The sequence below is a fragment of the Caloenas nicobarica genome, chromosome 14, assembly GCF_036013445.1.
Source record: "Caloenas nicobarica isolate bCalNic1 chromosome 14, bCalNic1.hap1, whole genome shotgun sequence".
NCBI lineage: Eukaryota > Metazoa > Chordata > Aves > Columbiformes > Columbidae > Caloenas > Caloenas nicobarica.
This window is the reverse complement of record NC_088258.1, coordinates 8126041-8153871: the sequence shown is the minus strand read 5'-3', so window position 1 is coordinate 8153871 and position 27831 is coordinate 8126041. Positions and strand designations below refer to the sequence as shown.

Sequence of the window (27831 nt, the reverse complement as noted above, 5' to 3'; positions counted from 1 at the left end):
CACCGAAGCTTCATGCTTGCATGTGACACCATCATGAAGACAACGGAAAGCAGCCAGGCCAAACTGTTGTGGAACACACCTCACCCAGCGTCATTTCTGAGATGAACAGTCCCATCCGCCTGCCAGCCCCCTGCTGCCTGCTCTTGCTCCGCACAGCCCTTCCTAATGCCAGCACAAGTGCTGGGACACCACAGCATACACTGATCTGGCTGAAAAACCCAGCCGAATTTTAAAGCAATTATTCCTCACACGGAGCACCTCCCCAAACAGGTTTGCCATGTGGCCACCCAAACACCCTTGGAGGCGGCAGGATGGGGTGAAAACGTGTGGGATCAAGTAACCAGAGACACAGGAAGATGGTTATACCAGCTGAAGTGTTTCACAACTGCCCATCCACTACCGCATGTGGTGTGACTGCCTGAACGCTCACAATTGACTGCAAGCTGCCTCCAGAGCCTCCCACTCCAACAGCAACCCGTCTCGCTGAGGCTGGTGGGACCACAGACACACATCTGAGCAATTCCTGGTGCCCAGAGTCGTGAGGGGGGCACAACCGCACCGCTGTGATACCAAATCCCCCCCGCCATCCCTCACAGCCCAGCCTGCACACCCCAGTCTCACAGGGCCCAGGGTGCCTCTGCATGCACATATCCTCATTTTCTATCCTTAATTCAAAGAAGCTCAAGACTGCGTGTCCCAAAGCCACACAAACCCCTGGGTCACTCCCTGAGGGTGCCCAGAGCTGAGAAGCTAGGTAGGGCCCAGGGGGTGAAAGGCAGGACAGGAAGAGGGACGTGACAGGGCGCAAAAGGGAAATAAATAAAAGCCCGTAAAACCTCGGGCGGTCTGTTGGAAGCATTTTTATCCCCCTCCCTGCTAAACACCCCACTGCGGTGTGGCCCTGCCCGGCTCTCTCCCCTCTCCAGCCTCCGCAGGCGCCCGGCCCTGCCCGCCCCCCCGCGGGGAGGAGACAGCGGCGGGAGGGCGGCGGCGCTTCCCTCAGCCCCGCCAGGCCCAGCCCGGGCCGCACCGGCCGCTGCATCCAGAGGGCGGGAGGACAAACCGCCCAGAAGGGCTGCGGCCCGGCGGGCAGGAGCCGCAGGTGAGAGGGACGGCCCCGGCTCGGCGAGGGGCGGGCGGGGAGCGGTGCCGCCCCGCTCCGCCTGGCCGGGGACCGCGGGGCGGCCTGTCAGCGCCGGCCGCCGCTCGGTCGCAGCGGGAAGGCCGGCAGCACGGCGTGGCCCCGCGGGAACCGTGCCCCCCTTACCTCCCTCGGCTCGGGCGGGCAGCGCCCCACAGCCCGCCGCGACCGGGGCCTGCCCGCCGCAGCGCTGAGCCCCGCGGCCCCCTCAGCCCTGCGCGGCCTCCGCCCGCCCCGCCTCGTCTGTGCACCGCGGCGTGGTGCGGAGCCTGGCGGGGAGACCCGCGCTGTGCCCCGGCGCTGCAGGTCGGGGGAGGCCGCGGCGGCGGCCCCAGGACCGGCCGCTGCGTTTGAGCTGCTGCCGCCCGGGGACCCGCTTCCAGGGTAACGGCGCCTCGGCACTGGCGGAGTCATCGGCTCCTGACCTCGGGCGTGAGTGTCCGCTGGCGCCGCGGGGGCCGCGGCTGACGGTAACGCCGGGGGCGCTGCCCGGCGCGGAGCGGGCGCTCCCGGGCTGGCGGCGGCCGGTGTCCCGGCCCGTGCTGCCGGCAGCCGGGACTCCAGCGCTGCTGCAGGAAGATACCGTGTGAACAAAGGCAGAGAATCGAACAGTAATATTGACACGGTAACTGCTTAGATTTACAAGCAGGAAACTGCATCTCTTAATCTTCCCCTGGTAAGAATCTCCCTAGCGACAACAGATTCAGTTTTCGTGGGGGGGAGATTTTTGAGCTGTTGTTGCCTTTAAACTGCCATAAATACGTTCAGAGCGTTTGAAGGCATTTTGCCTTTCTATGCAGAGTCTTTAAGCTGTACAGGGTATGGTTTCAATTCTGAACACGAGGCTACTCGCAAAACTAAGTCTCATCAGTGCGTTACAAGTTTCCAGCACTAATAGTAATAAGTTGTCTGTGCAGATAGTTAGAATTGACCTTTTTACTAGTAATTCAACACCCTCAGGGTTAAATACGGAGTTAATGTTATAAAGAAGGAAGGTGAGAGTCACCTTGTATCTTGATACTTGGATTTAGGAGTTTCAGAAGAGCTTTCAGGGGTGAGCCTTAAGATGTACTTTTGAAAATGTAATGCTTTAGACTGTCGATCACATTAACATCTGAAATCCACATTTGCTGGTTTTGCAAAAGAAAGACTTCATTTTCACGAAACATTTGCATGAACTTGTTATTAATTGTATCTTAATTTCAAGGAAGATTGGATGGCTGAGTGAGAACTGGATGTTCAGAAGATTCGCGGTCGTGGCTGAGGATAACAACATGTCTAAAGAAATGCAAGAGCTGCAGAAGCAATGGCACTCCATGGTGCAGTCCATCCACAGCAACTCAAATGTGGGTCTGGATTATAATTTTATAGACCATATTTATAAAGATGCTCCTTTCATTACTCTTGGAATATCACACTCTAATTTATTTAAATGCAATTTTTAAACTTTTTTTTTTTTTGAGAAAATTGGCACTCCCTTTTTAAGTGAACACTGAGGAGGAGCCTCTAGGAAGGGCTGTCTTCCCACACCTTCAGCAATCAAGAAAAAGGGAAGCCTGTTCTGCATTTTTGTGTTTTACTGGCATAACCATTTGAGATAGTAGAGTGGCATTTTAGTGAAATGGTTGTGCTGCTATAAAAAGAATTAAAACTACAATACGTATTTCTTTAAGGGAAGGAAAATATCTCTACTACAGTAAAATTCCAGCATATAGGTATGACTGCCTCTGTAAAAAGGATTTTTTTTTCCTACCACTGCCATTCTAATTAAATTCCTAACAACTTTGTGATACAGGTGTGCCTGCACTGTACTTGCGCTCAATAAATAAGGAGGTTGCAGATGGTACCAAGGCATGGAAAAAAGAAAAATCATAATTTTTTCTTAACAAATACAGTTCTCTAGATCAAAATCATAGTTCTTGATACTCTACTGAGATCTGTGCAGCTAAACTGTGATTTCTTTCTTTCTTTTTTTTCACTTGCTTTCAAGTTGATTTTGTTCGTTTGTTTTTAATTTGTGCAAGAATGGAACTGGGAAGTCCACGAGAAACATGTCTGCTGTTGATAGAATCATATTTGCTATGCAATTACCTAAATTTGCAATAAATCCTCATGCTTCTGAAATATAGAGGCAACAGCTGCAGTTCAAGCTGCAGACTTGACCTTTGAAAGTTATCTATGACAAGCTATAAAAACAAAATCTGAAATGTTTTTCTTTCATCCACAGGTTGTTGCATTTATGAATTCTCGTGTTGGCCAATATTTAGATGACCATCCTTTTGTTGCCTTATCACTCCTGATGTTTATTGCAGTGTCTGCTATTCCTGTTGCATTTTTCTTGTTTTTTGTTGTTGCAACAGCCATAATGGCCTGTATCGGTGTGATAGTTATGGAAGGTATTGTATGCACGTACTTATTCCTTTTTAAGGCATGATGTCTTTTCCTTTTTAAATTCATCCTTCTGGAGTTTCCAGTTCAAGCAATTGAGGATTTCTGTATGTAGTCCTCAGCTCTCACAGGTAGTGAAATCTTAATACAAAAATCGTAATCTGATTAACTGTAGTCTGTCCAGGGGAAATCCTTTTTCCCTTTCTAATCTCAGCCGCCAGGATATGGCTAAGCCAGTTATCTTAACCATGCATAGCTTTTACAGTGGCTAGCTAGTTGGTTGCAGAAGACTATTTTCCCAATGGTTTGAATTTGGGGTTGTCGTAGAATGTCAACTCTTCTAATTTACTTGCCAATAAACTTGCTTAAATAACAAAGTGATTTTCTTTTATTAGGTGTTGTAATAGCCATAGGTGGCATAGCCCTCATTTGTGTGCTGTGTGGCCTGGGTGCACTTTCACTGGGAGTTTCTGGAGTACTGAGTATTAGTTACGTTGTTCTTTCAGCTCTGGTCAACTACTGGCATGCCTCAAGGTGAGTATTAATGTCTTGATCCATGCTTGAATTTCAAACTCTGGAACTGTACTACTGAACTGATTACCTCGTTTATTCTCAGTGAGGCACTGTTGCTTAGTTTAACACATGCTTCTTGAATGCTAGAGCATCTTTGGCTACTCTGGTGGCTTAATGTGCAGCATATAAATGTCTAGTCATTGATATATATTTTAATGGGAGTTAATATATGCCTTATTTCCCACATAGGAAAGAAGAAATGTAAATAGTCTTTAAATGTGCATGTGCCGACACAACATGACGTCAAGCAATAAAATATAACTTTGCCTCACTCAGAATATTTGTTGCTTTAAATGTCATTGGCCTAAGAGGCAGGAGCAGGTTGTGCTGGAGTGCCACCTGTTGCCCGCTTAGATACCTACCAGGGATGAAAAATTATAATCGCTGCTTTAACACAGGGAAGAGCAAGAAGAAAAATTACAGCTGCTCCCTCCTAGACTTTCTCAGTTTGTTTCTTCATCCCAGCTGCTCTCAAGGACACAAAAAACTGCCTGTAGAGCCCGTGATATCATCAGGATGACGAGATCATGGTGCAAGGCCCAGTGTGCTTGCGTTTGTTCTAGGGCTCTGAACCACTCCTTCAGCGCATGCTGCCAGGCCCTAACATTGCCTGCCAGTTTCAGAAAAGGTTTCTTTTTTTCTGTAGCATATCCAAATACACAATCCAACCTACAGACCAGTCATACTGACTTACAGCTTTGATGTTAAAACATTCTTCTTATGTTTCTGTGTCTTCTGAGAGAACCTCTGGTAGCCTGGCAGTGAATGTTCCAGGAATCTCAGGTTTACATCTCACATTGCTTACTTTTTCTGAGCAAAAAGTTAAAAGATAATAACCTAATGGAAGAAAAGACTGTAAAACCTTTTTTTTTTTTTTCTCCTATATACAGGGGTCAGATAAGGAAGCAAGAAAGTAATGGAAATTTGCCACAGAAGAGTCCTTCTGTCTTGGATCTTACTGCCAATGATGGAAAGACCGAATAAGTGGGTTTCTCCCCACTTCCTTCATAGGCACTTAACTGTACTATTCTGACCTTTGCAATGTAATAATTTACTCGTTGAGCATTCAGCCTTTGTGCACTCCTTATGGGAACTGAAAGAAATCAATATGTATCTTGCATTGTCACTGTAATATTAAGAATAACCATTAAGCAGCAGTGCGGTGCGATATTAAGTCTATGTGCATGATGGAATGTTCCACAGAACTTGATAAAGGAATGTAATAATAACAGCTACTGTTAAGTCAGTGATAATTAGGCAAAAGAAAGAGTAGGTGGGTATTTGACTTCCTATTTGGAAGTTCTGGATGTACTGTCTTTTGAAATTTGTATGCAGCAGTTGGTCATTTTCATATGTAAGTGTCAAAGCTCAGAACACCAGAAATGTGTTTTGAATGTTAAAAGACATTTTTAAGCCTTAACAGCCTCTGTTAAAATAGTATGAGCACACCATCCTAGTGCTTTCTATTTATTATGCAAGGAAAATTGGGTTTTGTCCTATGTTAGGTCATGGTATAAGCTTTTACATACCTTTAAGTGATAGTATTATTCTGAAGGGATATTTACCTTATTGCCTCATCACATCAATGGTATGCAGTTAGGTCTTGCATTTTGTCATATTTGTTTAGGTATTTACATCGCCTGTTTTTGCTTCTCAGTTGTATGTTATTTAAACTTTTCATTTTTGCAAATGCTATATCATTAAACATTGAAAAAGTAACTATATTAGTTGAATAAAGTGCTGTTTGTTTAACCAGGTTGTCTTGTTATTCCTGTTTATTCTACTGCAAAAAACAAGTTTTCCAGATCTAAGAAGGCTACATTTGGAGCTGAATTTTTCTCCTCACTTAGAGTATTTTGGCTGGCCAGTATTGCTGAGCCACAAACTGCAGACAGCTTGCATTACATGGGAAGAGAATGCAGAATCCTAAGGACTAAATTAGTGTAATACTCCAGTTTTGCAAGAACCAACATGCTGTTTGACTCCCAACACAGAGCTGAAGTTTGTCTGAGCCATAATGTGTTCCACAGCATATTGGTGGTTACATTTTTAGCCATAGCAACAAGCTGGCCCCACACTCCAGCAGCATGAAATCATCCGTAACCCTACTCTGTGTTACTGTCTGCAGGAACCCGACATGGTGCTGGTTCATAAAGGGCTTTAGTACTTATTAAATTGCACTTAAATGTGAAGGATTTACAGAATGGAGACCATAACAGGAGATTTCTTTCATCATTTACAATGTAAATAAACATTCTGTTTTTTCTGACCTTTGCATGTTTATCAGTCCCTGTCACTTCAAAGCTTCTCACCATGTCCTTTTAATAAGAGCTGCTTTCGGTGCTGTGCCATCACCACATCAGCATGTTTTTTTTCCATAGGGATATGCTGAAGAAATAAAACTAGGTCAGCATAGACCAGGTGTATTTACTGGAAAGAGGCCATCCCTCAAAAGAAGGTGGAGGTTGCTTGGTGTTTGTTTAGTTATTAAACACTGCAGTAGATCTAAGAAGCCCTTAGCAAGGAAGGCTGGGGATATGCTGCTGAGGCCCAGTTTTCTCAGCTGCTCTCTTTGCTGCCTGCAGAACAGGGAAATGGCATTTTCCATTCCAGTTCCACCATTCCCACTGGGTCCTCAGCATATCCAACCCCAAGGATCTAGTTCACTGGCCCTTCAGGCATAAACATGCCTCAATGGGCCCTAATCCCTCAATCCCAGACCACTCCAAACATCCTAAATCTTTCTAAGGATAGTAGAAGCAACCACCTTGGCTACAGTTCCTGAAGCAGCTGCTGAAGCTCAAGCTGCAGAGACCTCAACACTGACCCCACATGCAACAGGTTCATTGACTCTTCCTCTTGTGGAACTGTCAGTCACAATTTACCCTCCCATGTGCATCAAAAGAGAGGGACACCAGGTCTGAATGCAGTAAAGGAATCTCTAATATTCATAAAGTGAGCTTAAAATTTCTACAATTAACATACTTTCAACAGGAGACTGATGGATACCAGCGTATATACAGGAAGAGGGAAGGAGTGTCTGTGGCCAAGCACCAAGATAAATTATTTGCGAAGTACACCTATTTTCTCATTGTTTTAGGTTACATAAGTCTCCAAACTTACTCTGCAATGTCCACAACTAAAGCACAACTGAACCACCCTGGAAGAACCATACAGATAAGTACAGTGTGCTGTCAAGTATGTAGACCATCTTAATCAAGCACCACTTTTCTAGCTTTTGCAAAAATACATTGTAATGCATCCACGTGCTAACTCAACAGGACTTAAGTATAGCAGGTGGTTTGCCAAACAATGGCTTAAGTAAACATTTCAACCCCTAATAAATAATAAAAGTGACCTGCAAGTAAACAGCTCCCATGTGAAATTCATCATTTCATTGTATTTCTGTTGACCCTATAACTGTGATTAAGAGAAATAAAGCCTTCCTAATTATCCCATTCTTAGTACTTCATGTTCTGCTTGCATAGAATTTACATAAACAAATAGAAAAATGTACCCTGAAATCTACTGTATTAGAAGTGGCTCATTAATAATGCTGGAGTGAAGTAGGGGCTGCAGCAGCTGAGCCCCAGCCCTATGCTATTTAAGCACAGCATACTTGACAATTAACATTAGTATAGCCTGTCCACTGACTTGCACACCCAGAAAACAGATGGACTTGTGATGATCACTCCTCATATACACAAAGTTTCCAATGTTTAACCTAAGGCTATTACACTCCTAGCATAGAGCACTTTCATCCCTCTTCATTCTGTCACATGCAATTGTATTTTCACACATCATTTCATTGCCCATGTAATGCAATGTGTACAGAATACAAAATAAGTATAATTGCATGTCTGAAACTGCCTCACTTCAAATGGACTTACATCTACAGATAGTGCTGTTCTTGTCTATACTGAAAGCTGCAGACAACTATAGTTCCATTTTAAAAAACGTACACTGACCATTTAACAGGACACTTATTACTGTATTTCTTGCCCTGCTGAAGCTCTTGAGCACAACCACCTTTCATGCCAAGTTACACAAAGGAAAGTCTTAGGCTCCATTTAGGGGACAGAAACTAAAGATTCAAGATGTTCGTGTCTCAAGTGTGCAACAAATCTTTAGTGACCCAGCACTTCTGCTCTGCTACCAGCCCTAGAATGGAGGGTTTCTAATGTGTTTGGTTTGGATGCCATTCCAAACATTTGTGTTTAAAAGGGAAGTACAGCTGAACCTCACTAATCCCAGCACTTTCAGACTGTCACAGAAGCTCTGATACTGGTAATGACAGCAGGGGTAGGAAATGGTGTAGCAAGTTACCATTCAGGTTAACAGAGCTGCCCCAATTATCAGGTCCTAGAGGAGTGAAGATCAGTTACACAGAATTAATTCATTTCCACCCTCACTAGCTGTAAGCTTAAGGCTGGTTACAGGCCACTGCCAACACATTGCACTTCCCACCCCTGCAATGCAGAGACTTGATTATGACAAGTCAGAACCGAGTGAAGTTGACTGACTTTTACCTTGAAGACCAGTGTGGCATTGAGTACTGCTCCACAGACTGATCTTTAGCAGCTAGAGAGTGAAGCTGCTAGCTGAAACACATATCACTGTAGTTTCACTTACGTGCCACAAAACACTCACTTAACAGCTATCATTTGCCCCATTAAAGCCTTTCATTCACCTGAGATTGAATCTAGATTTTCTGTAATCTAGTTGACCAACATTAAGTGCAACTCACAGCTAGGTTTTGATTCTGCAGAATACATGACATGAAACACTACTTGATTTCATCTACCCCCAGCTAAACTAATAGTAAATTTATACTGAATATTTGGTTACTGCTGGTGCCAAGTTACCAACATTAGGCCTAAACACTGCAAGGTAACTGCACAGTTAAGGAACACTACTTTGCCTTTAATATTTTTCTTCAGTTAAATCCTCTTCTACAATCCCAGGAAAGGGCAGGAGAGCTCTATGGAATCTTGTAGTGGGAAGCCAGTTCCCACAGTATTAGAAGAAATTAATTAGTACTGTATCAGTCACCCTATAATGTGAACTAAGGAGAAAAAAACCATCCAGTATAGAGGAAGCTTCCGTTGTCACTGGTCTCTTACTCAAAAAGCTTGAGCTTTTAAAAGCTTCAGTTCTAGTTTCAGCTAGAGCACTCTGACCAAAGACATTGAGAGCAGTGCCACTACTCAGCAAGACACACATCTGCCATCTCTGTCCAGTCTAGTTCTTTGAATGCTGTACACAGCAACACCTCCAGAACTACATGGAGACTTTTGCAGTCACATTTCTACTCCAAGTTTATTTGTAAAAAATACACTAACACACCGCATTTACCATGGATGCTCTTCTCTTTAGGCATTTAAGAAGAGCCAAAAGTAGTAGCATTGTGGCCACCAGAGAGAGAATTCCAACAGCAGTCACTGTAATACCAGCCCACATCTCCTTGCTCAATAGAGCGCTCCCTACAAAGCAAGCAGAGAGACAGTTTGTGGAAATGGCTCTTCACTAAACCTCAGCAGCATTCGTTAGCACCACATTGGCTTAGTACCTTGGGATGCAGACCATCCTTCTGGCACAAGGAGGACAGGACCCCGCAAGCTCACCAGTGCAGAATTGACATCTGGCATCCCACTCTCTAAAAGAGAAAGGTAGAGATGCACCCCACAGTAAAGTGGGTTATGTTGGATCAGTATAACTAAACATCTCCCTAGACATTACCTCGCTTGCTTCTAGATGGCCTAGGGCATCTTGCCGTACACAGAGGAGAGTCTGGTTGAAAGCGGTCACAGATCAGAACACTGCAGTGGAAGTACACCTGAGACAGAGAATGAGAGGCCCATTCGTTTTGAGACTGTAGCTGCTCCTACTTACCACTCAAAATAGGAGAATGTCACCTACTAGGCCAGGGAGGGCTTCATCACCAGAGACAAAGGCAAAAGTCTTCACTTCCAGCCTTTGACGATAGTTAGCATAGCTGACACCATGCCCCACGGGGTGAAACACAGTCCTGTAGCTGTCCAGGTCATACTCACACCTGCCAGTGGGTAAGAAACAAATCAGAACAGCAGGGTAGAGATGTTGGTTGTGGTTTAGTTTATTTTTTGAAGCAGCAGGCTAGAGTTCAAGGTTGAGGGGCTGCCATCCTCCTACAAGTTCCGGCATACCAAGGACATAGCAAGACATAGCAAGCCCTTGTACCTGGAGCTCTGTTCCTAAAGGGGGGGCAGGGGAGAATTAGGGAATCCACCCACTGCTGAAAATACTTCCCTTTCTCTGGTAGGGCACTCACCCATCAACAACAATATTCCACTGGGGAACTGAGCTTGGATCTTGTGAAGTTGTTGCCCAACAGTCATCCAATACCAGATGGAGGTTGGGATCATTGCGGTTCAGGACCTGAACTTCCAGGAAGATGGGCTGGCGTAGGTACCTTACTATTGGATACTGATCATCACGGTATGGCTGCCTGTACGAGACCTCTGCAAGAACCAAAGCCTTATTAGATAAGCAAGTGTGCAAAAAGTCTTTAAGAAACTCTGAAGCTCTTCAACAACAGCAGGTCCACCAGATGGAGTTTGTCCTAGAGTCACAGATAAGGTATCTGCCCCAAGTAGCATGGATGGGAGAGAAGGAAGCACATCAGGTCATTAAAAGACCATGCACCAGAACAGTTCACCTATAGACCCTCCCTCCACAAGCTCCAGTTGCTTCCTCGCCACCTGAGCCCTGAGTCAGCTTTACCTGGGTAGCCTAGAAGAACTAAGGAGAGTGGACCTTGGTTCACTGAAGAAGCCAGAGCAGGAGGGTTGTCTACCCTTATAGTGAGGGAGACATCACCATTACTGAAGGAGCACAGGACTGTTAGCCTGTAACAGGGAAAGAGCAAGTAAGTCTTACATTCATATATAGGATACCCAGGACTAAGTATTACCCAAAGAGGTTTCCGGACACACCTGAATTCACTGTCCCTTGAGATCCTGCGCAGTGGAAGGTCTGCCCATAATGCCCTCACCTCATTCTCATAAACTATCCTCTCCCCATCAAACTGACAAGAAATAATAGCATTAGTGAGGGCATAATCAATGCACAAAGCCCTGCCCACCAGTCCTGGCTACACACTTACCCAATACCTGGTCCCGCACCCTTTCAGTGGGACATGAAACCAAACTCTGTCATTCAAAGGAGACTTAAAGGCTGGTCGGCATGCAGAATCTCTGAGCCTTAGTGTATCCAGGTCTAGTGGTGGTGTAGTACTGTCAGCAAGGATTTCAAAATCCATGTACCCATCCTGGGTGCACACAGCAGCTGTAACAAAGGTTCACATAAGTTGTCTCGCCAGTCAGTGACACTCAATCTGCCAAAAGCTGTTGTGTTCTGGCTACAGATACACTTCCTTGTGAAGGACTAGTTCAAGAACAAGCCATGCTGAAAGATTACTATCTGAGCAGCATATTGGGTTGAATTCATTGCAGAAGTCAGTCACTTACCTATTGGTGCATGCTTGTCACAGGGACACTCTGGATGCATCACCATTGCCGTGGTCTTCCCATGGAAGTGAAAATCCAGTTTTAAGGAGGACATGTAGGACTGAAGTCCCAAGCAGCTCTCCCCATGTAGCTGAAAGACAAGAGTTACTTGCCTGGCATATAGATACCAGAGCTTATTTTAACACATGCACACATTAGAGCTGTTTCACTCGCCCTGGGGCCATGGTGCTCTTCACACTCAGCTAGTGGGTTAATTTGCATTGCTCCAGGTAGGTGAAATACCAATCCACTCCAAGAGGAATATTTTCACCTCCATCTGTTTTCACCAAGAGCCTTCACAAAACCCAAGTTACCTTTGGGTAATGCCCATCGATAATAAAATCAGTTTGCATTCATCTTAACCAGAACTGCCCTCAGCCAGCAACAGGGCATGTGGCTGACTTGACAGTCACAGTCAGGTGGTTAGTCAAGGTCAAAGCTACTGTGCTCTGGTTCTCAGTAAACACCAGGGAGTTGTGATCACACCAGCTCCTGTGACTTGAGGATCAGAACTCACCCTGGACTTCAGGACTTTCTTGCTAATATGCAGCTTGACCTCTCTCTTTGTGTCCAGAGTAATCCCATTTTCCTGGAGCTGGTCCATGGGAATGGTCTTATTCTCTACACCCACAGAGATAAGGGTCCCTGGGAAGGCTGGGATGGCAACAGTCATGTGTGTTGCATTACAGATTGCTGGACCTGCAACAACATCATTAAGTATAACACCAGTTTCCTCGGGGCAGAAGTAGGCCAGTTTATGACTTTATCCATACATTACCTGGTGCACAAAGCATTTTTGACTCCACAATCACTCTGTATTCAGTAGGGCCATACACGAGCTTGAATGCCACAGAGTAGAGCACCTTATTGTTGTGCTAACAAAGAAGGTACAGAATTCTATTAGAGAGTACTCAGCTCACGATCCATCATAAACCAAACCCTGCAGAGCCACACACTCAATGTCTGTTTCAGGACTGCTGCTATCCATGTCTACAACAGCAGTTTCTTCCTGTCTCAACACCCTTTCAAAAGCTCATGAAGCTGCCAGTCAGATGATCACAGAACAGGTTATAGTTAGAATCCCATTTATGCAGAAGCACACACTATGCTTCCCTATTCTAAGGGGCTGGGCAGCTCAACTGCAGCTCTGCAAAGTCAAATAGCTTTGCCCACACCTGCTAAGCACAGCACTGCATCAGCTGGACACCAGCTCTGGCCATGACCTACAAGTGTTATGCACAGGTCTACAGGAGGGAGATACCTAACCTCTGTTAAAACAGCACTGTCTCCTCAGTGCTACATCTCTTCACCTACCTTGTAGGAGACAACGCCAGTGGCAGTAAAGGCCACCTGAAAGATCAGGTTGTGGCCATCAGCTAGAAAGTTGTAGCCTTGCTGCATGGCTTGCTCAAGGCTCAGCTGATGTATTCTAGTCCCATCATCAATTAATAGAGTCCAGGTCATTGGAGCTGCTGGAACCTGCAAAGCAGGAGATCCTTCTTTAGGAAGGGAAAGCACAACCAAGCAGAAGCAGCAAGGCATTGCACAATTCTTCACCCTGCAGGGCTGCTACCTTGCAGATTTTACATTCAAACTCCCTATATTGATGGTATAGATTTAGGCTTCCCAACAAGATCCAAGTGCCTCAGAAGAAGGAACTACTCCAGCTTAGAGATATCATGCTCAGTTTAAATATGAAACTCAAATACTCCCACACCCTCCCTTTGCAAGAAAAAAAGGCACATACCATATGCTCAAAGTCTGGAATGAGTCTTGGGAAAGTAACCTGGAACACAGCACAGGGTTAGACCACAGGAACAGTGATCACAACCCCACAGCTTTCTAAGAAAAATCTCCACTATAGTTTTCTAAAGTGGACAGTTGGCACCAGCATCCCAGTTTCCCCTGCAATAGGGCTGGAGCCAGACCGTGTGCATCATTAATGACCATTTGCAAACTAGCTTTTCAAAGAGCTAGTGGCCATGCCAAGATGGACATGAAGCCAACAGACCTCCCTGAAGCTGACTGGAGCTTTCCCCATCTTTCTGCAGATCCCAGCCATGCAGTGCCAGGAGACAGCTATCCTGACTCGCAAGCCTCTAATCAAAGTCTGTATCACTCTCAACCCTCTACTTACCGCCATGAAGTCTTTTGTACAGTTTGTTACACCAGCAAAGAAAGGAGTAATGATTTCATCTGCATGAACAGTGTTGCAGTGAGCACTGTAGGTTACGTTCTTCTCCTCTCCCATTGTGTCATTCACCATCAGCCTCAATCTTAGCTGGTGCTGACCATGCTATAGAAAAGAGACCTTAATTAGAAAGAAGTAGCAGTACTCAACGCAGCATGAGGACAACTAAAAGCCATTAGACTAAACTCAAACTTCAGAGTTGTTTTAAACATTTATATCAGTGTGAGGACAATATGAATTGCAATTCTGAAAGCCCTTTTGAAAAGAATGAGTCCTCTAGGAAAGCATGGGGTCACAAGGCTAGGTTGAAGAGCAGGAGGTACCAAGACAAGTGCAGGAGCCGAGAAGGAAGCCTTCAAGGACTGGCAGGCTGCAGCACCAGAGGGAGCTGTTCAAGAAACAAGCTAATAAATGCCAAAACCAAGAGTCTTCTGGTATTTCACATACCTATAAGCAACTGATACCAGCAAATGCTCTCTTTAAGGCTAATTTGGGTTAGCATTCCACTTGCTCTTCTACCTCAATAGCTACAAATAGCATGCATTGTTAATTGCTCTCTCAATACACATACGTGTAAATAGAGTTGTGCTATGAAACTCTTGGACCTGGTCCACTTCTCTACAGTATGTTGAAGTAGGTCTCAATTCCTTTACAGGAAAACACAACATATATGACAGTGTCTGAGGAGGTTTAATACCCAGTTTAAAGAATAAGTATTAGGTAGCCATTTAGTGGGTTTGTTTGTTTTGAACTGCTTCTGCCATGACCTGCTCTTATGGAGTATTTAAAGCATTTTTCACTCCTGAAGAAAGGTAAAGCTAGAAACCCTACTAAACCCAGCCCTAACCAGGAAAAACACACTCCAGCACAGCACTTTCCCAGAATGGAGACCCCTTTACCTCCAGGCTAGTGCAGTTGACAAACAGGACACTGAGCAACAGCCTCTCATAATCCACAGTGTGGTCACAGGACACCACCTCCTCACCACTCACATCTGGGGAGAAGATAAAAGATTAGCCCTGCAGGCACCTACTGTCAGGCCACAGCAGAAGTGGCCAGAAAGCCCATGTCCACATCAGCAGCAATACCTACCCACAACGCACACGAGCCAGGAGTAGTTGCCAAGCTCTCTAGAAAACTCAACTTCCATCCGATCCCTGTGACAGGTCACACTCCCTGCAGAGGGAAGACCACAGTCAGCTCCCCCCTCGCTCTCCTGGAGGCACATACCCTGTGAGCCAGCCCCACTTCAGAGACCCCTTCCACACCAGGGCAGCTCCAAGCAAACCTTAAACCCACATCTGCACCACTACCAACTCAGAGAGGCCCTATTACCCAAGAGATCCTGACCCTCCCAGCCATCAGCACAAGGGGTTAAAGGCAGCAAAAATCCAAACAGGAGCAGCAACCTGCAAGCAAAACAGAACCAAATGAGAAAGCAGCAAGGAAAGGACCCAGCTCCCCATCTCATCCCCAAACACACCGCATCCTTGAGGTGCGCAGACACTGCCAGCCCCCAGCCAGCCCCATCTTCCCTGCCACCACAAGCCTGCTCCCAGGCTGCCCAGGGAGGATTATATAGGACACCGGCAGCTCCACACAGGTGCAGCCTTTCTGCTGCCCGGGGAGCAGGGAGCTTGCACCTGCCTCTCGTTGGGGTGCAGTCTCCTTGCTGCAGAAAGGGGAGCTTACGGGAAACCTTAAGGTGTTATTAAGTCTTTAGGATGGGTTATTCTTTCCTTCTATTTTTAAGGCATCCTTTTTCTTGCTCTGATAGTTTACTCTCTTTATTCCCTTACCAGATGTTGCATAGAAAAAATATACATCTTTTGGCAGTTATTTTTTAAAAAGAATATTTCTGTGCGGCTTTGATTTTCTCATTATTTTAAACAATTCCACTGGTAGACCAGTATGTAACTGAGAATATTTTGTTCCCCTGTATGGGCATATCTGCAATGCTGATATAGGTCTTTATAGGATAAAAACATGAGCGGCAGGTTAAGGAAGAAGAGAAGTCCTAGATGAGATCTTTAGATTGGAAGATGCCTGGAGGCTTTGGTTGGGCTGTCATTGTACAAAGCTGTGGGGAAGAGGCCTGGAAAGAAAAATCTCAGATTTATGTTGTCTTTCAGCTTTCCCAACGCTTTTGATCTCAGACTGGCTTGTAAAAAAACCCAGTGACTCATATTTTTAAAAGTAATTGAACTCTTGAGATGTGAGAAAGCAAAAAGATAGATTATAGGAACAGAGGAAAATTAATATTATGGATGATAAGTTAGGAATGGGAAGTTAAATTTGGCTTCAGGGAATAATAAATTTTGTGTTAACATACCATGTGTTCATGTAAAATGTATTCATTTATATTTCTTTTTACAGTTATAGACCTATACCTAGAGTAGATTTTAATTTTTCCCAGCCAAGTGACAGTCGCCTCATTTCTCTTAAAGATTAAAGTTGTGAGAAGAGCTTGTCTGTCAACTGCTGGTAGGTACCAAAGTGCCAGGAACCTGGATGGGACAACAGCGCGAGTGGAGGCAGGTGGCTGGCAGACTGCGTGTGATGCCATCAGTGCGCTGCGTAGCAAAGCAATACGATCCATACAGGCAGAGCAGATGACTAGTGCAAGTAATTTTTAAAATTACATTATTTAGAAGACTCTCTTTGACTCACACCCTTGTGAGGACATGGCAAATGCAGAGTTAAAGCTGTTATGCAAGTGGGGATGCTAAGTGTACATGATGCCACTCATAGCAATAAGCAGGAACTAGCTCAGATTCGTAATTATAGCAGAGTAAATAGCACCTGATGTTAGTAGCATAAAAAGATATTACACTTCTGCTTTTGCCATCAATAGGATTAGCATGTAGCTAACCTTTGGCAAGAAATTAACTTCCCAGAGACTCCAGACTTCACAAACACATATCATCTACCTTTTTTTCCTCTCTCTCTTTTTATACAATCAGATTCATTGTTTTCAAACACAATGATTACACAGAAAAGTAGTGAAACAAACTCTGAAGCCATACACAGGTTTATTGCGTAATGTACATATTTTTATTTAGCTTGGGTTTAACTAACGCAGTAGAGGGAAACAAGTGTTTCAGGTATATGTCCTTTAAAGAATTACACAAATGAGGTACTTTCAGGCAGTCAAATCCAATGTAAAGTCAAACTTAATCGTAATTTGCCCACCCCTGGTTCCCAGCTTCATTATGTTGGTGGAAAAGCTGTAAGTCCCAGGGAGCTTTGGATCATGTTCCCAGAGTTTGGCTGACCCTGGCCTGGTAAAAACTCGATCCCGCATCGCGCTGGAGTGATGCAGCTCGTGTGGGGGAACCTGCAGAGGCCTGGGCAGCGGTGATGCACGGTCCCCTTGCAGAGGGACAGCAAATTAATGCCTGAAACACAAAACTATCTCCATGGCTTTCATTTATTTTTCTGCTCCAAAACCCTGCAAGGTCTCCTCTTCCAATCCTCTGCTTTTCTCTTTTGCTTGTTTGGTTTCCTAATTCTTAGGAAAAAAGGCATTGCCCAAGAGCAATGCTGCACACCCCTGAGCGCTGGGGCGTTGCATACGGAGAGCACAGATCACCTCAACATCAATGCACTTTTCTGTGGGCTTTGGCTGTCCCCGTCCCTCACACATGGGCAACAGGACAACATTTGAGACACCAGTGAGCTCAGTGTGGCTTTCCTTGGAACTGTTTGTAGCACTGCTGATGGCACTATGGCGAAACCAAACCAAACCAAACCAAGACAAAGGCACAAATGCAAGGTCAGGACTCCTGCTTTTGAGCATTCCCAGCAAAAACTCCTATTGCAAATGTTGCTATGATACAACAGATCACATCACTGCTTCTATTCCTACATAAGTCCCCCAGTCTGCTTTTATATGCCCAATGCAGGCAGGCGTTGAGGTGCGCAGGTGAGGAGAGACAGGGCTTTGGCAGAGTTGGCTTCATTGCCTTTCAATTTTATGTCTCTCTCCCTATGGATCAGGGCCTCGCTCTTGAAATGCCGGGTGCAGGCAGACTGCAGGGGCTGCCCTTGGACCCCCGACTTGAGCACGGTTACACCTGAATAAAGATCACATCAGGATGGGTCGTGGGCAGTACTGATGTGGGTCACACTCAACCTCCCCTGGGAACCCGCTGCTCAAGACATCCAGCACCAGTGTCCTCGGGCACAGCAGGTTTGCCTCCCTAAGGAGTGAAGAAATAAGCTTTTATTGTTGTTTAAATGTTGTCGTCATCTCTGAACTGTGTAGCCACAATTACCCCATGTGACTAATTTCATTCTTCTTTAAGCGCATTAGTTCCAAAGATCTCATTAGACAAGCAGAGACTGACTTACCTCCCCCCGTATGGCCTTTACCGCACCACGGCTGGTGCTTATAAAAGTTGCCATGAGGAAATGTTGTGCTGGATAAAACCTCATGCAAAACAGATGGCACAGCAACATCATTGTTCAGACGGGGTCCTGAGTTACCTAGAATAATGTAAGTAATGATGCTGCAGTGTTTCAGCCTAAATAGTTTGTTTAAACTGGTAATATTTTATTTAAGATAGTTCTCAAAAAATAGACCTATAATCAGAGACATAGCAAAATCCAGTAATAAATCAAAACCACTAGTTAAATATAATTCATTAGCTTACAACACCACGTACCATCACAACAGAGTTTTTCCTGAGCCTGGTAAGACATTTCAATTGGAAGTGGAATGGTTTTGAAGTTCTTTTCAAACCCAAAAAGAAAAGCTTCATTCTGATGCTCAGGGAGTTTAAAAAGTTCACAATTTTGAGCTTTAGTCTCAAAAGAATAATCTCCATTCAGGCTGAGAAATTTAGCTCATTTGACGTTGAATCATTTATTGCCTTTTAAGTTGAGGGTTTTGGATGAGACAAAGATGAACAAATACCAAGAGTTTAGAAACAGATGGAGATTGTGTTTGGTCTTTTTTCTTTCTTTTTTGTGATGCCCACTTTTGTGACATAAATAACAATAAAGCTTGCAAAGTCCTGGAGCTTCTCTTCAACTGACATGGGTTTTGCTTTACCTCTAATTAAAACTTCTAACAATAGTTTCCCACTTAGCATCATACAGAGTAACATTCTTTTAAAATCCATATTTTCAGATGTTAGATGATAAAAATCACTCTGAGATCAACACTTTGTGTGCTGAATTAATTAACAGAAAAGAAAATTAGTGGGCTTCTGTAGCAGACATCAATAATTTTGAAAAATGAAAAGGTCTCTTTTGCCACCAACTCACTTTCATGGGTGTAGATGACCAGGTGAAACGTCAACGTACAAGAAAAACGTTGTCCCCTCTCTTCTAGCAGGCACAGGTGGCATATGCAGTATGTGCCTTGGTGATCATTTTACACTCTTGAGAGTAAAAAAGCTTACAATACCCTGTAAAGGAAAGAAAATTCAGTGGCATCAATAAACAGCTAATCTTATATATACATATACATACATATATATGTATTACCTGTCTTTGTTCTGCAACAGCTAGTTTTTTCTAGTAGCTGTGAATTTAACTCAGTGCTGAGCCTGATTGAATAGAAAGTGGAACAAATTACTGCATTTTTAATTGGAAAAGTATTAACAGTAGTGCAGGTAACTTGAAAAAGAGCTGAGGGTAAGACTGTCTTCTACCGCAGGGATGGAGGCGGCCTGGGTGAAGCCTGAGACGGCAGGACAGGCTGTGTCTGTGGGACACATGGAGGAAAACCAGGGCTTTATTTACTCCTACCTAGACTTGGTAATTCAGTTTCAAACCTGTCACAGGATCTGACTGACTCTCCTTGTCCTCATGGATGAAAAATGGTGGTACAAGTTTGTTCTTGAAGAACCCTTCGAACCCTGTCTGAGAAAACAGTTAAGAGAGAAAGCCCATTTGGAGAGGTCTCTGGTCTGTTACATGGGTGGTATTGTGGGAAGCAAATGAGGTGGCACTCCATTCAGTAATTGCACCAGCTCTGGACGATGAGTTGGTTTGCAATTGCAACTGCTTCAGTAACGGGCATAATAAGCAACAAAACCTCTCTGCTAATTGCTGAGGGAAGGTTCTCTAAGATACAGGTTAATTCTGTTAGTCATAGAAAACAGCTTGACAAAAATTAACATCTGGCAGCTGTCGTGAATGTGACCAGAATAACAGATAGACTGCAGCATTTTATTAAGCAGCAGGTAGTCTCTTACTGATTTCTTCTCAGCTACAGTTTTCAAACTGACCTTTTACAGGATTTTCTCCTAGCAATTCTTTTGAACCTAAAAATTAGAATTATGGTCTAGCTCTATAAGGTTCTACTTGTAGAGGTAGCCCTTAACACCACTGAAATCAGGGGAAATAACTTCTGAAGCAAGAAGTGGTTATGTGAGATGGGGACTGGACCCACCTGTTCCCAAGGGACTCTGTGATTCTGTGACCACGGAGCCCAGGCTGGGCCAGTGGGTGCAGACCCACCACGTTCCCATTTCTGGAATTCCCCATGCTATCCTGAGGAAGTCCTGCACAATTTTTTGCATCTAAAACAAATATTACAATACCTGTTAGATTAATGTAAATTTGCCAAGTGCATTAAGATCCTCAAATTAAATGCAATTTGCAGTTTAAAGGATCCCACACCAGGCTGTGGTTTTGCCTGCTGCGACTTGCAGACATGCTGGTGGTTTTATCCAAACACCTCCCTGGTCCTGACAGGCCTGTTTCCATCTGCACATCCATCTGTGCACGCGAAACGGCTTCATGGATGTGCCTGGTTTGGTGGGGGAGAGGTTCGTTTTTAAATGCAGCAACCCAGTAAATTATAGGTTACGAAGGACTTCACCAGTAAAGGCAACTGCTTATGCATTTCACCCTATCAAAACTCAGAGATACTTTATGACTTAGGGTGGAATCTCATCATACTAATATTCATGGCCTTTTGAAGGTTTTTTTGAAGTTCAAGGTCTTTTTGAAGTTTTCTCAGAACAGTTAAGCAAAGACACAGAAAAGATGAATTAATCCCCTGTATGATTAAATAGTCAAATATGCAACAAATGGTAAATAGCAGAGTCACCTTCCAGAAAATGAAAGCATTCACTACACCATCGCCCTTCTACCTATGCAGAGCTCCAGATAAGTTGTCTGCTGGGATGAACTTTGCCTCCTCATTTCCACCCTCACGGGGATGTCTCAACTTGTAATCATTAATGAACGATCCCTGTAATGGAAGGGTGACTGTGCAGTCCGGATATCGCTCAGAGCTGCTTCGGGAAGACAGAAGTTACAGAAAATGTCGAGCAGGTATCACAAAGCAGCAGCCGACGGCAATTTGGACCTCTTGAAAGAAGCCACTAAGAAAGACCTCAATACTTCAGATGAAGATGGGATGACGCCCACCCTTCTGGCAGCATATCATGGGTATCTAGAAGCTCTGGAAGTCATATGCCGGAGGGGGTGAGTGAATCAGCCTCCATGGCTTAAAGCTTGTGGCTTAAAACGATAATTAGTGTGTCATTTTTCTAATGCCCCGATGACCTCAGACCCAGCAGGTTGAAAATCACGGTCCTTTCTTTCAGTGCGTTGTCAAGAATTGTTTCTCTTTGTTCGCAACAGTTTAGACCCAGAAACTGCGAGCAGGTCTGTACGTGCGGTTGGCGAAGCCGCATCGACATGAGCGGGACCTGTGCCTGGAGCCTGCGGGGAGCTGGAGCAGGGCCCTGGGACCTCCCCTGGCTGCAGTGGAGGAGAAGTTGGCCAGCAACCTTTGATGAGAACATATCTTTGAATCTGGCTCTAGAGAAATGCACTGTCTGAAACATTTTTAGCAAAACAGCCCTCCCATGTGCTTCCAAAGCGCAGTTAGTAGACTCTTGCGAAGGTTTAATGCTTTCCAGAGGCAAGTCACAATCACTAGTTTTGAGACAGTAACATCTAAAACTGTTATTTCTCTGCTTTTTATAGTATTAGCAACTACCATCATGCTAAAAATAAGAATACTGGTTCAGAAGCTGGGGTACGAGACTTGCGAACTGGAAAAAAAACAAAAGTAAAGGAAAGTTTTCTACAGGTGTATTTTCTAATAGTAATATTTCTGTTTGGTATCATTGAAATGTACTACATGCTTGAAATGTATTATTGAAATGGTAAGTACCTCCCCACCCTCTGTACTCTCTTGCTTTGAGCCTAACTTTTAAGCTGTGATTCTGTAATGAGATCTAACCAAAGAAAATCTGCTCTTGTGTAGAGATATATTTAATAAAATATTCTTTCTGGGCTGAGATGAAGATTAGGTTGACCTGTATTTTCAATCATAATAGATTAAAGAAGATTGGAGGGGAAAGTTGAATAACTGTTTTAATGTATCTGAGTTTTCTTTTATTAAAAATAGAATTGAAATATGGAATGAAAATAGGTTTTTCATAGATTTGCTTCACTGCTCATTGAGCTCAAGTGTGGCTGTAATAACACAATAAAAAAGACCTTTGGACTGCATGATTATTGCTGTGTCCTCAGGAGAAGCAAAAATAGATTGACAGTTTTTCAACTCATATAATTAAGGCAGCTCCATGGAAATATCTGGAGTCAATTAACACTTGTGTCTGAACACCTGCGAGACAAAACTACTAGCTAAGGAACAAATAACAGCATGATTTTTTTCAAAGTTTGAGTGAAAAAGCTGATAGAAGTCACAGCAGGTGACACAAAGATCAGAAATTCTATGTATTTGTTATTTAATGTATTTCTAACTCTTTTTCTTGGTAAAGGACAGCTTTGGGACAGTATTGCCCTCAAAATTTTCAAGCATATGCATTCACACCTATTTTAATCCAAGATTTCAGAGGTGCAGCTGTAATCTCACTGGTTTTCTTGGGGGAAGCTGCATTTTGGAAGACATTCAATCTGTTCTGCAGTCAGTTAATGTTTTCTTGCAAGAAAGTATTATAATTATTTTTAACAAATTCATCCTTTCCTTGAAGAGATTTCCTGACAAAAGCACTGATATACAGGACGGTTTTCTTCAGAGTGGTTGCAGACTTTAGGACTCTGAATCTTGCAACACATTCAGCCCTTGGAAAACGTAGAATACTAACAATAAAACCCTTTCATCTTGAAATAGTTTATCATTCCAGGCATCGAGAGATGTTTTCTCTGCTTGCTTTGCAGGTACATGAATAAAGGCAAGACCAAGTAGGAGATCCGCTGTCTTTTGTGTGAACCTCTTTCTTGGGAAAGCAGGGAAAAGAGGAGTATTAGAACCCAAATTAGATGTCAAACCTTATCCAAAAGTCCCACTGAGCTGGGAACAGACACTCTAGTTTGTGAATTGTTTGAGGCTCAAAGGCTGGCAGGCTCTGGGGGGAGAAGGGACCACAAACGGTGGCGAAGGGACCCAGGGAGGATGGGTGACCTGGCCCTCCCAGGGCTCACGATAATGCAGCCGGTTCGCTAGTGTGGGAATTACGGAGTCTGGCGTGTTCGGCCACAGCCAGGCAGCTCCCCCAGGCAGAGCCACGAAAGCAGGAATATGTACACATGGCCTCCATATGTCTAAGAGGAGAAACTTTGATCCTCAGCTGCTGCCTCCTTGTAGAAATGCCTGCGCTCTTGCGGCCTGGCATCCCCAACCTCTCTTTAGCCTGTGGAATTTCAGGCTGAAGGATTTTTTCAGATTTGGCCCTCAACAAATATGTTAGTGCTTTGCTTCAGAGATACTCACAGCCAGAGACCAATGCCTGAAGGAGATTTTGTGATAGGACATACCATTTAATTCATAGCACAGCTGCCATAGAACAGACCTCCAAGTCATTGAAATGCTCAAACTCCCAAGAGTAGAAATTTTCCTTGTAAATTTGGCCCCTGGCTCTGAATTTATTAAAGATTTTGGGCTACTGTGGTGGCCTCGGTTATTGGTTGCAGACGACTCAAGCTCTGTTCTGAACCATTGCTAATGTTGATCCTGCCAAATATGGAATAAAAGATTCAAGCCGATTCTCATCTGCAGGCAGCGGTTCAGTGTGAAGTCAGTGCAAGAGTTGAAAAGAAAGCAATACTTTTCATTGGCTTTAAATTCAATTGAAAAGATGTGGTATTTTATTTTCAATTCAGCTTCTGCTTTTCAGACCCCATGAGCAAAAGCAGCTTAAGGAGAACAAAAGAGCTGAAGAAAAACAAGGGCATCTATCTGAGCTTACTCTAACAGCAGCGGACACAAATGTGTAATCAGGGCTTTAGTCTTAATCATTTACCCATTACCTACCAAAAAAGTTACTTCATGTGTTCATTAAATATGCACCACTGTGGCCAGTGGAGAATCCTCCTAACATTGCCCCTACACTTGACATGCAAAAGGGAAGAGTCACCAAAAAAGCCTTTAAAATATTCCACACAGAGGCTATTGAAACCATTTTGCCATTAATTCCAATGAGTGTAAGTCGAAGCGTGAGCCCACTTGGAGCTGCCAGCAGCAACGCAGCCGGAGCTGCAGCCCCTCGCCTGCCCGCGGCTCTGCTGGTTCCTGCCCTGCAGCCCTGCCGGCCCCGGGCTGGCACAGCACAAGCACCCGGCTCCAGCACGGGGAGCTTCGTGTAGAACCGTAGAACCATCTCGGCTGGAAGAGACCCTCAGGATCATCGAGTCCAACCATAACCTAACCTAACTCTAGCACTAAACCATGTCCCTAAGAATCTCATCTAAACGCCTTTTAAACACCTCGAGGGGCCCAAAATCTTTAACAAATTCGGAGCCAGGGGACAAATTTGCAAGGAAAATTTCTACTCTTGGGGGTTTGAGCATTTCAGTGACTTGGAGATCTGTTCCACAGTCGCGCTCAGCCCCAACGAGCTTGGTTAGTTCAGACAGGCAGGAACTGGAGCTTGTGCCGCACACGCAGCCAAACTCGGTGCTTGTGTAAGCAGGTGCAGCGCTGGTCTAGGGGATGGAGCTAAGCTGGCTCATTTTCATTGGGCTGTACTCCTCACAGCAAAGCAGAGCTGAATGTTTAATATCTGTTCAATCCCACTGCAGTGTTATGCTTGGGTACGTCCAACTCACTGTACGCTATTTTCCTTCCCAGAGGTGATCCAGACAAATGTGACATCTGGGGGAACACTCCTCTCCACCATGCTGCTTGCAATGGTCACATCCACTGTGTTTCTTTTTTGATCAACTTCGGAGCCAATATCTTTGCTCTGGACAATGATCTCCGCACTCCCCTGGAGGTGGCAGCCAGCAGAGATCGCAATGAATGTGTCCAAATCCTGGACAAAGCCGCCACTGAGCAGAACATCCTGAACCCAAAGCGGGTCTCCAAACTCAAAGCACAAGCCCAGAGGAATGTGGAGAAACAAATCAGGGAATGTGAGAAGCGCCAAGAGAAACATCAGCATGAAATGAATAGGACCTATATGAAAGAAAATGCTGGCACAGTAAATTCTTCCAGAGGGACACACTCCAGAGTAAAGTTGCCTAGTCTCTTTGCTTCAAATACGACAAGTTCTTTCTCCAAAAATCTGAAAGATACCTTCAAACTTAGGGCAAAAAAGACAGCCGACAGCACAAGAAGCCAGGAAACACAAAGCAATGGCCAAGAGGAAGGTACGGGTAGGAGAACTGTGATGCATTTGTTCGATGAGAAAGAGGAGGATGAATTACTGAATGACCTTGGAGAAAAACACTTTTCTGATAACGATAGCCAGCTCTCCATCTTTAAGCGGCCGGGTCTCGGCAATATTGTATTTGGAAGGAATTTGGCTGCAGATGTAAATCCTGGAACAGTGTCTTCTGAGAAAGAAGATATAAGCTTTAAAGTGTCCAGCGAGCTCTTTCAGTATGAACATACTGAGAATGGCAACGAAGATGATGCTGAAAATGGTGCTGATATTCCCTGGCATGAAGAAGTTGTTGTTTGGGATGATGAGGAAGCAGAGAACACACCCCTTGAGGTATTTCTGGCATCACAGATGCTGGATGAGTTCCTTCCAGTCTTCATGAGGGAAAAAATTGATTTAGAGGCCCTGATGCTATGTTCTGATGAAGATCTACAGAGCATTCAGATGGAGCTTGGGCCAAGAAAGAAAGTCCTGAATGCCGTGAATAAAAGAAAACAAGCACTCAAGAACCCCGGAAAGACTGTAGATACTTGCTTATAAATTAACAGACCTGTTGCTGTCAACTGCACGCTGATTCATTATCTTTTCCTCTTTCTAAAGAGCATGCAATTCTTTTCAGACATCTGCCAAAGCAAAAGGCAGAGAGGTTACCAATTGCTGTAGAAAGTACAGTGAGGACAAAGATTTTTCCCTCTGTATGAATGGCCATGGTGTGCAGGATATTATTAATTCAAGCATATTCTGCCAAAAAGAAAGAATGTGAAGGCAAAAACCCCAAAGCTCTAGATTTAAAGCTTTTTCTCTCTGAACTGTTTATGGGGACTGGATTTCTTCTCGTCAGAATAACTTAAAATATTAGTGAAGGCCAGCCACACTGCATTCCTTAATAAAGCCCTTTCCTTCTCCAAAACCACAATGCAAAGAGCATTTCCAAAGCTTGAGAGCTTTGAGTTTCCTCTGTTCGCTTCTGTCAGATAGCTACAAACTACCCTTCCTGGTACTGATATGTTAGAAATAGCACCTGAATCTTGGTTTCAGCTGAGGTTTATTGACTTTAATAGCCTCTGAATGAATGTAAATCACACAAATTTACAGCAAGTTTCATGTTCTTGTCAGTAATGTGTTTTGCTACTGTATTGATACTAATTTAAAAATACATTAAGTACCTCACCAAGAGATGTTCAGTGTGGGCTGTATATTCCTTTCTCTTGTCTCATTAGGCTGGACACGATTGCCAGCACCCATCATGTCCTAAATGGCATCAAGGCTGCAATACTTCTGACTACAAGAAGCTGAGCTTCTATTTTCAATCTTTTTGATCTGTTTTGGTATATCCTCAACTTGGTTCCTCTACGGTGCATTTTCCATGCAAAGCCCCAGAAAACAGGACTCTTATCACACCACATTTTCTGTTGGTTGTCATCAGCCTTAGTCTAAAAACTGCATGTAACTGGGTACACACACACACAACTAGTGAAAAGAAAAAGAAAATGAAGCCGTGCTGCTGTGGAAGATCCCGTTCTTTACAGTCTAGAGACATGCAAAGTTGGGTTCCCCTCATCTCCCTCAGGCCAGTTCCCTTGGGAAACCAGAACTATCTGATGTGAATCAGTCACTCTCGTCGAGCTTTGTGAATCTAATAGGGTTTTGTAACAGCCATGCTCTAGCTAAGATCTCAGCTTTTATAGGCACAATTATTAGCAGAACTTTTACACGAATATCTCTTTTATAGCTTTCCATTAGCCACCTATGGTTTTTTCCTTAGGGGTATACTGCATTTGTGGACACCAACTCTGGTTAATAATCCATTTTTTTCATGCTTCCTTCTTCTTGTTACTTTGATATGTATGTTACAATTCCTTTACTTAGCTGGACTTTATACTGCATTCTTTCCTCCTTGAATTCCTGTACTTCAGTCAGTTGACATTTTCTTCTATTAAGCAGTCACATCGAAGTCTTGTTCTGTACAACCTTAACTGATTGGTGTGTTCAGCACAGTAATTAAATCAGACAGCAGCCCTCCAGACTCTGTGCTATTAACCTTGCTGGGTTGTTTTCATTTCAGCTAAGAAACTCCCAAATATTTAACAAAGCAAGGACATGATGAATCTTGCATATTTGAAGGCATATGATGAACGGGTTTTGAAGGGTCACATCCTATCCTTCTCAGTCACATACCTGATGTAAAAATGCAGGGCACTCCCCATCCTGGAGATGCAGACAATTTCCGCTCCCCCAGCAGCCGCGGCCAGCTGAGCCTCATCGTTCTCCGCATCCTGCCCTCCCTGCAGCAGCTCAACTCCACCATCCCCAGCATAAAGGCGTGAGATGAGGTCTATGCTGCCCTGATGACTTCTCTCTAGAGCAAAGGGTGAGCATGATGCACTTTTC

The 27831-nt window shown here is 44.2% G+C and overlaps 3 protein-coding genes across 6 annotated transcripts; 2 read left to right on the top strand and 1 right to left on the bottom strand.

Moving 5' to 3' along the window:
• Nucleotides 1–965: 965 nt before the first annotated feature.
• On the top strand, nucleotides 966–5826 carry LDAF1 (lipid droplet assembly factor 1). 4 transcript variants are annotated; one of them, XM_065645195.1, is made up of 5 exons: nucleotides 966–1817; nucleotides 2353–2487; nucleotides 3369–3537; nucleotides 3925–4063; nucleotides 4993–5826. In XM_065645195.1, the coding sequence occupies exons 2-5, from the start codon at nucleotides 2377–2379 to the stop codon at nucleotides 5084–5086; spliced, it is 513 nt and encodes a 170-aa protein (XP_065501267.1). In that variant the 5' UTR covers nucleotides 966–1817; nucleotides 2353–2376; the 3' UTR covers nucleotides 5087–5826. The 4 variants fall into 4 exon arrangements, with proteins under 4 accessions (XP_065501267.1, XP_065501265.1, XP_065501264.1 ...); XM_065645193.1 differs by having other exon boundaries at nucleotides 2349–2487; XM_065645192.1 differs by having other exon boundaries at nucleotides 966–1102; nucleotides 4993–5825.
• Nucleotides 5827–9439: 3613 nt separating this feature from the next.
• On the bottom strand, nucleotides 9440–17144 carry ZP2 (zona pellucida glycoprotein 2). The gene is made up of 18 exons (XM_065645015.1): nucleotides 17116–17144; nucleotides 15176–15249; nucleotides 14933–15016; nucleotides 14740–14834; nucleotides 13787–13945; nucleotides 13397–13435; nucleotides 12964–13128; nucleotides 12428–12524; nucleotides 12167–12348; nucleotides 11611–11740; nucleotides 11247–11428; nucleotides 11077–11168; nucleotides 10865–10989; nucleotides 10413–10602; nucleotides 10022–10157; nucleotides 9842–9938; nucleotides 9672–9758; nucleotides 9440–9585 (listed from the first exon to the last, which is right to left on the bottom strand). Exons 1-18 carry the CDS (start codon nucleotides 17142–17144, stop codon nucleotides 9440–9442), a joined length of 2109 nt encoding a protein of 702 aa, XP_065501087.1.
• A 3978-nt stretch (nucleotides 17145–21122) lies between these two features.
• ANKS4B (ankyrin repeat and sterile alpha motif domain containing 4B) lies at nucleotides 21123–25980 on the top strand. Its single transcript, XM_065645058.1, has 2 exons — nucleotides 21123–21286; nucleotides 24906–25980. Exons 1-2 carry the CDS (start codon nucleotides 21123–21125, stop codon nucleotides 25978–25980), a joined length of 1239 nt encoding a protein of 412 aa, XP_065501130.1.
• Nucleotides 25981–27831: the final 1851 nt, after the last annotated feature.

Bases quoted from the DNA above. Each gene is read 5' to 3' on its own strand.
- LDAF1 (XM_065645195.1), top strand. From the start codon at position 2,377: ATGTTCAGAAGATTCGCGGTCGTGGCTGAGGATAACAACATGTCTAAA. The intron at 2,488-3,368 runs GTGGGTCTGGAT...TTTCATCCACAG, and splicing joins CCATCCACAGCAACTCAAAT to GTTGTTGCATTTATGAATTC. The intron at 4,064-4,992 runs GTGAGTATTAAT...TCCTATATACAG, and splicing joins AACTACTGGCATGCCTCAAG to GGGTCAGATAAGGAAGCAAG.
- ZP2 (XM_065645015.1), bottom strand. From the start codon at position 17,144: ATGCGGGATCGAGTTTTTACCAGGCCAGG. The intron at 12,349-12,427 runs GTAATGTATGGA...ATGTTGTTGCAG, and splicing joins AAAAATGCTTTGTGCACCAG to GTCCAGCAATCTGTAATGCA. The intron at 10,603-10,864 runs GTAAAGCTGACT...TGGTTCTTGCAG, and splicing joins AGTTCTTCTAGGCTACCCAG to AGGTCTCGTACAGGCAGCCA.
- ANKS4B (XM_065645058.1), top strand. From the start codon at position 21,123: ATGTCGAGCAGGTATCACAAAGCAGCAGCCGACGGCAATTTGGACCTC. The intron at 21,287-24,905 runs GTGAGTGAATCA...TTTCCTTCCCAG, and splicing joins GAAGTCATATGCCGGAGGGG to AGGTGATCCAGACAAATGTG.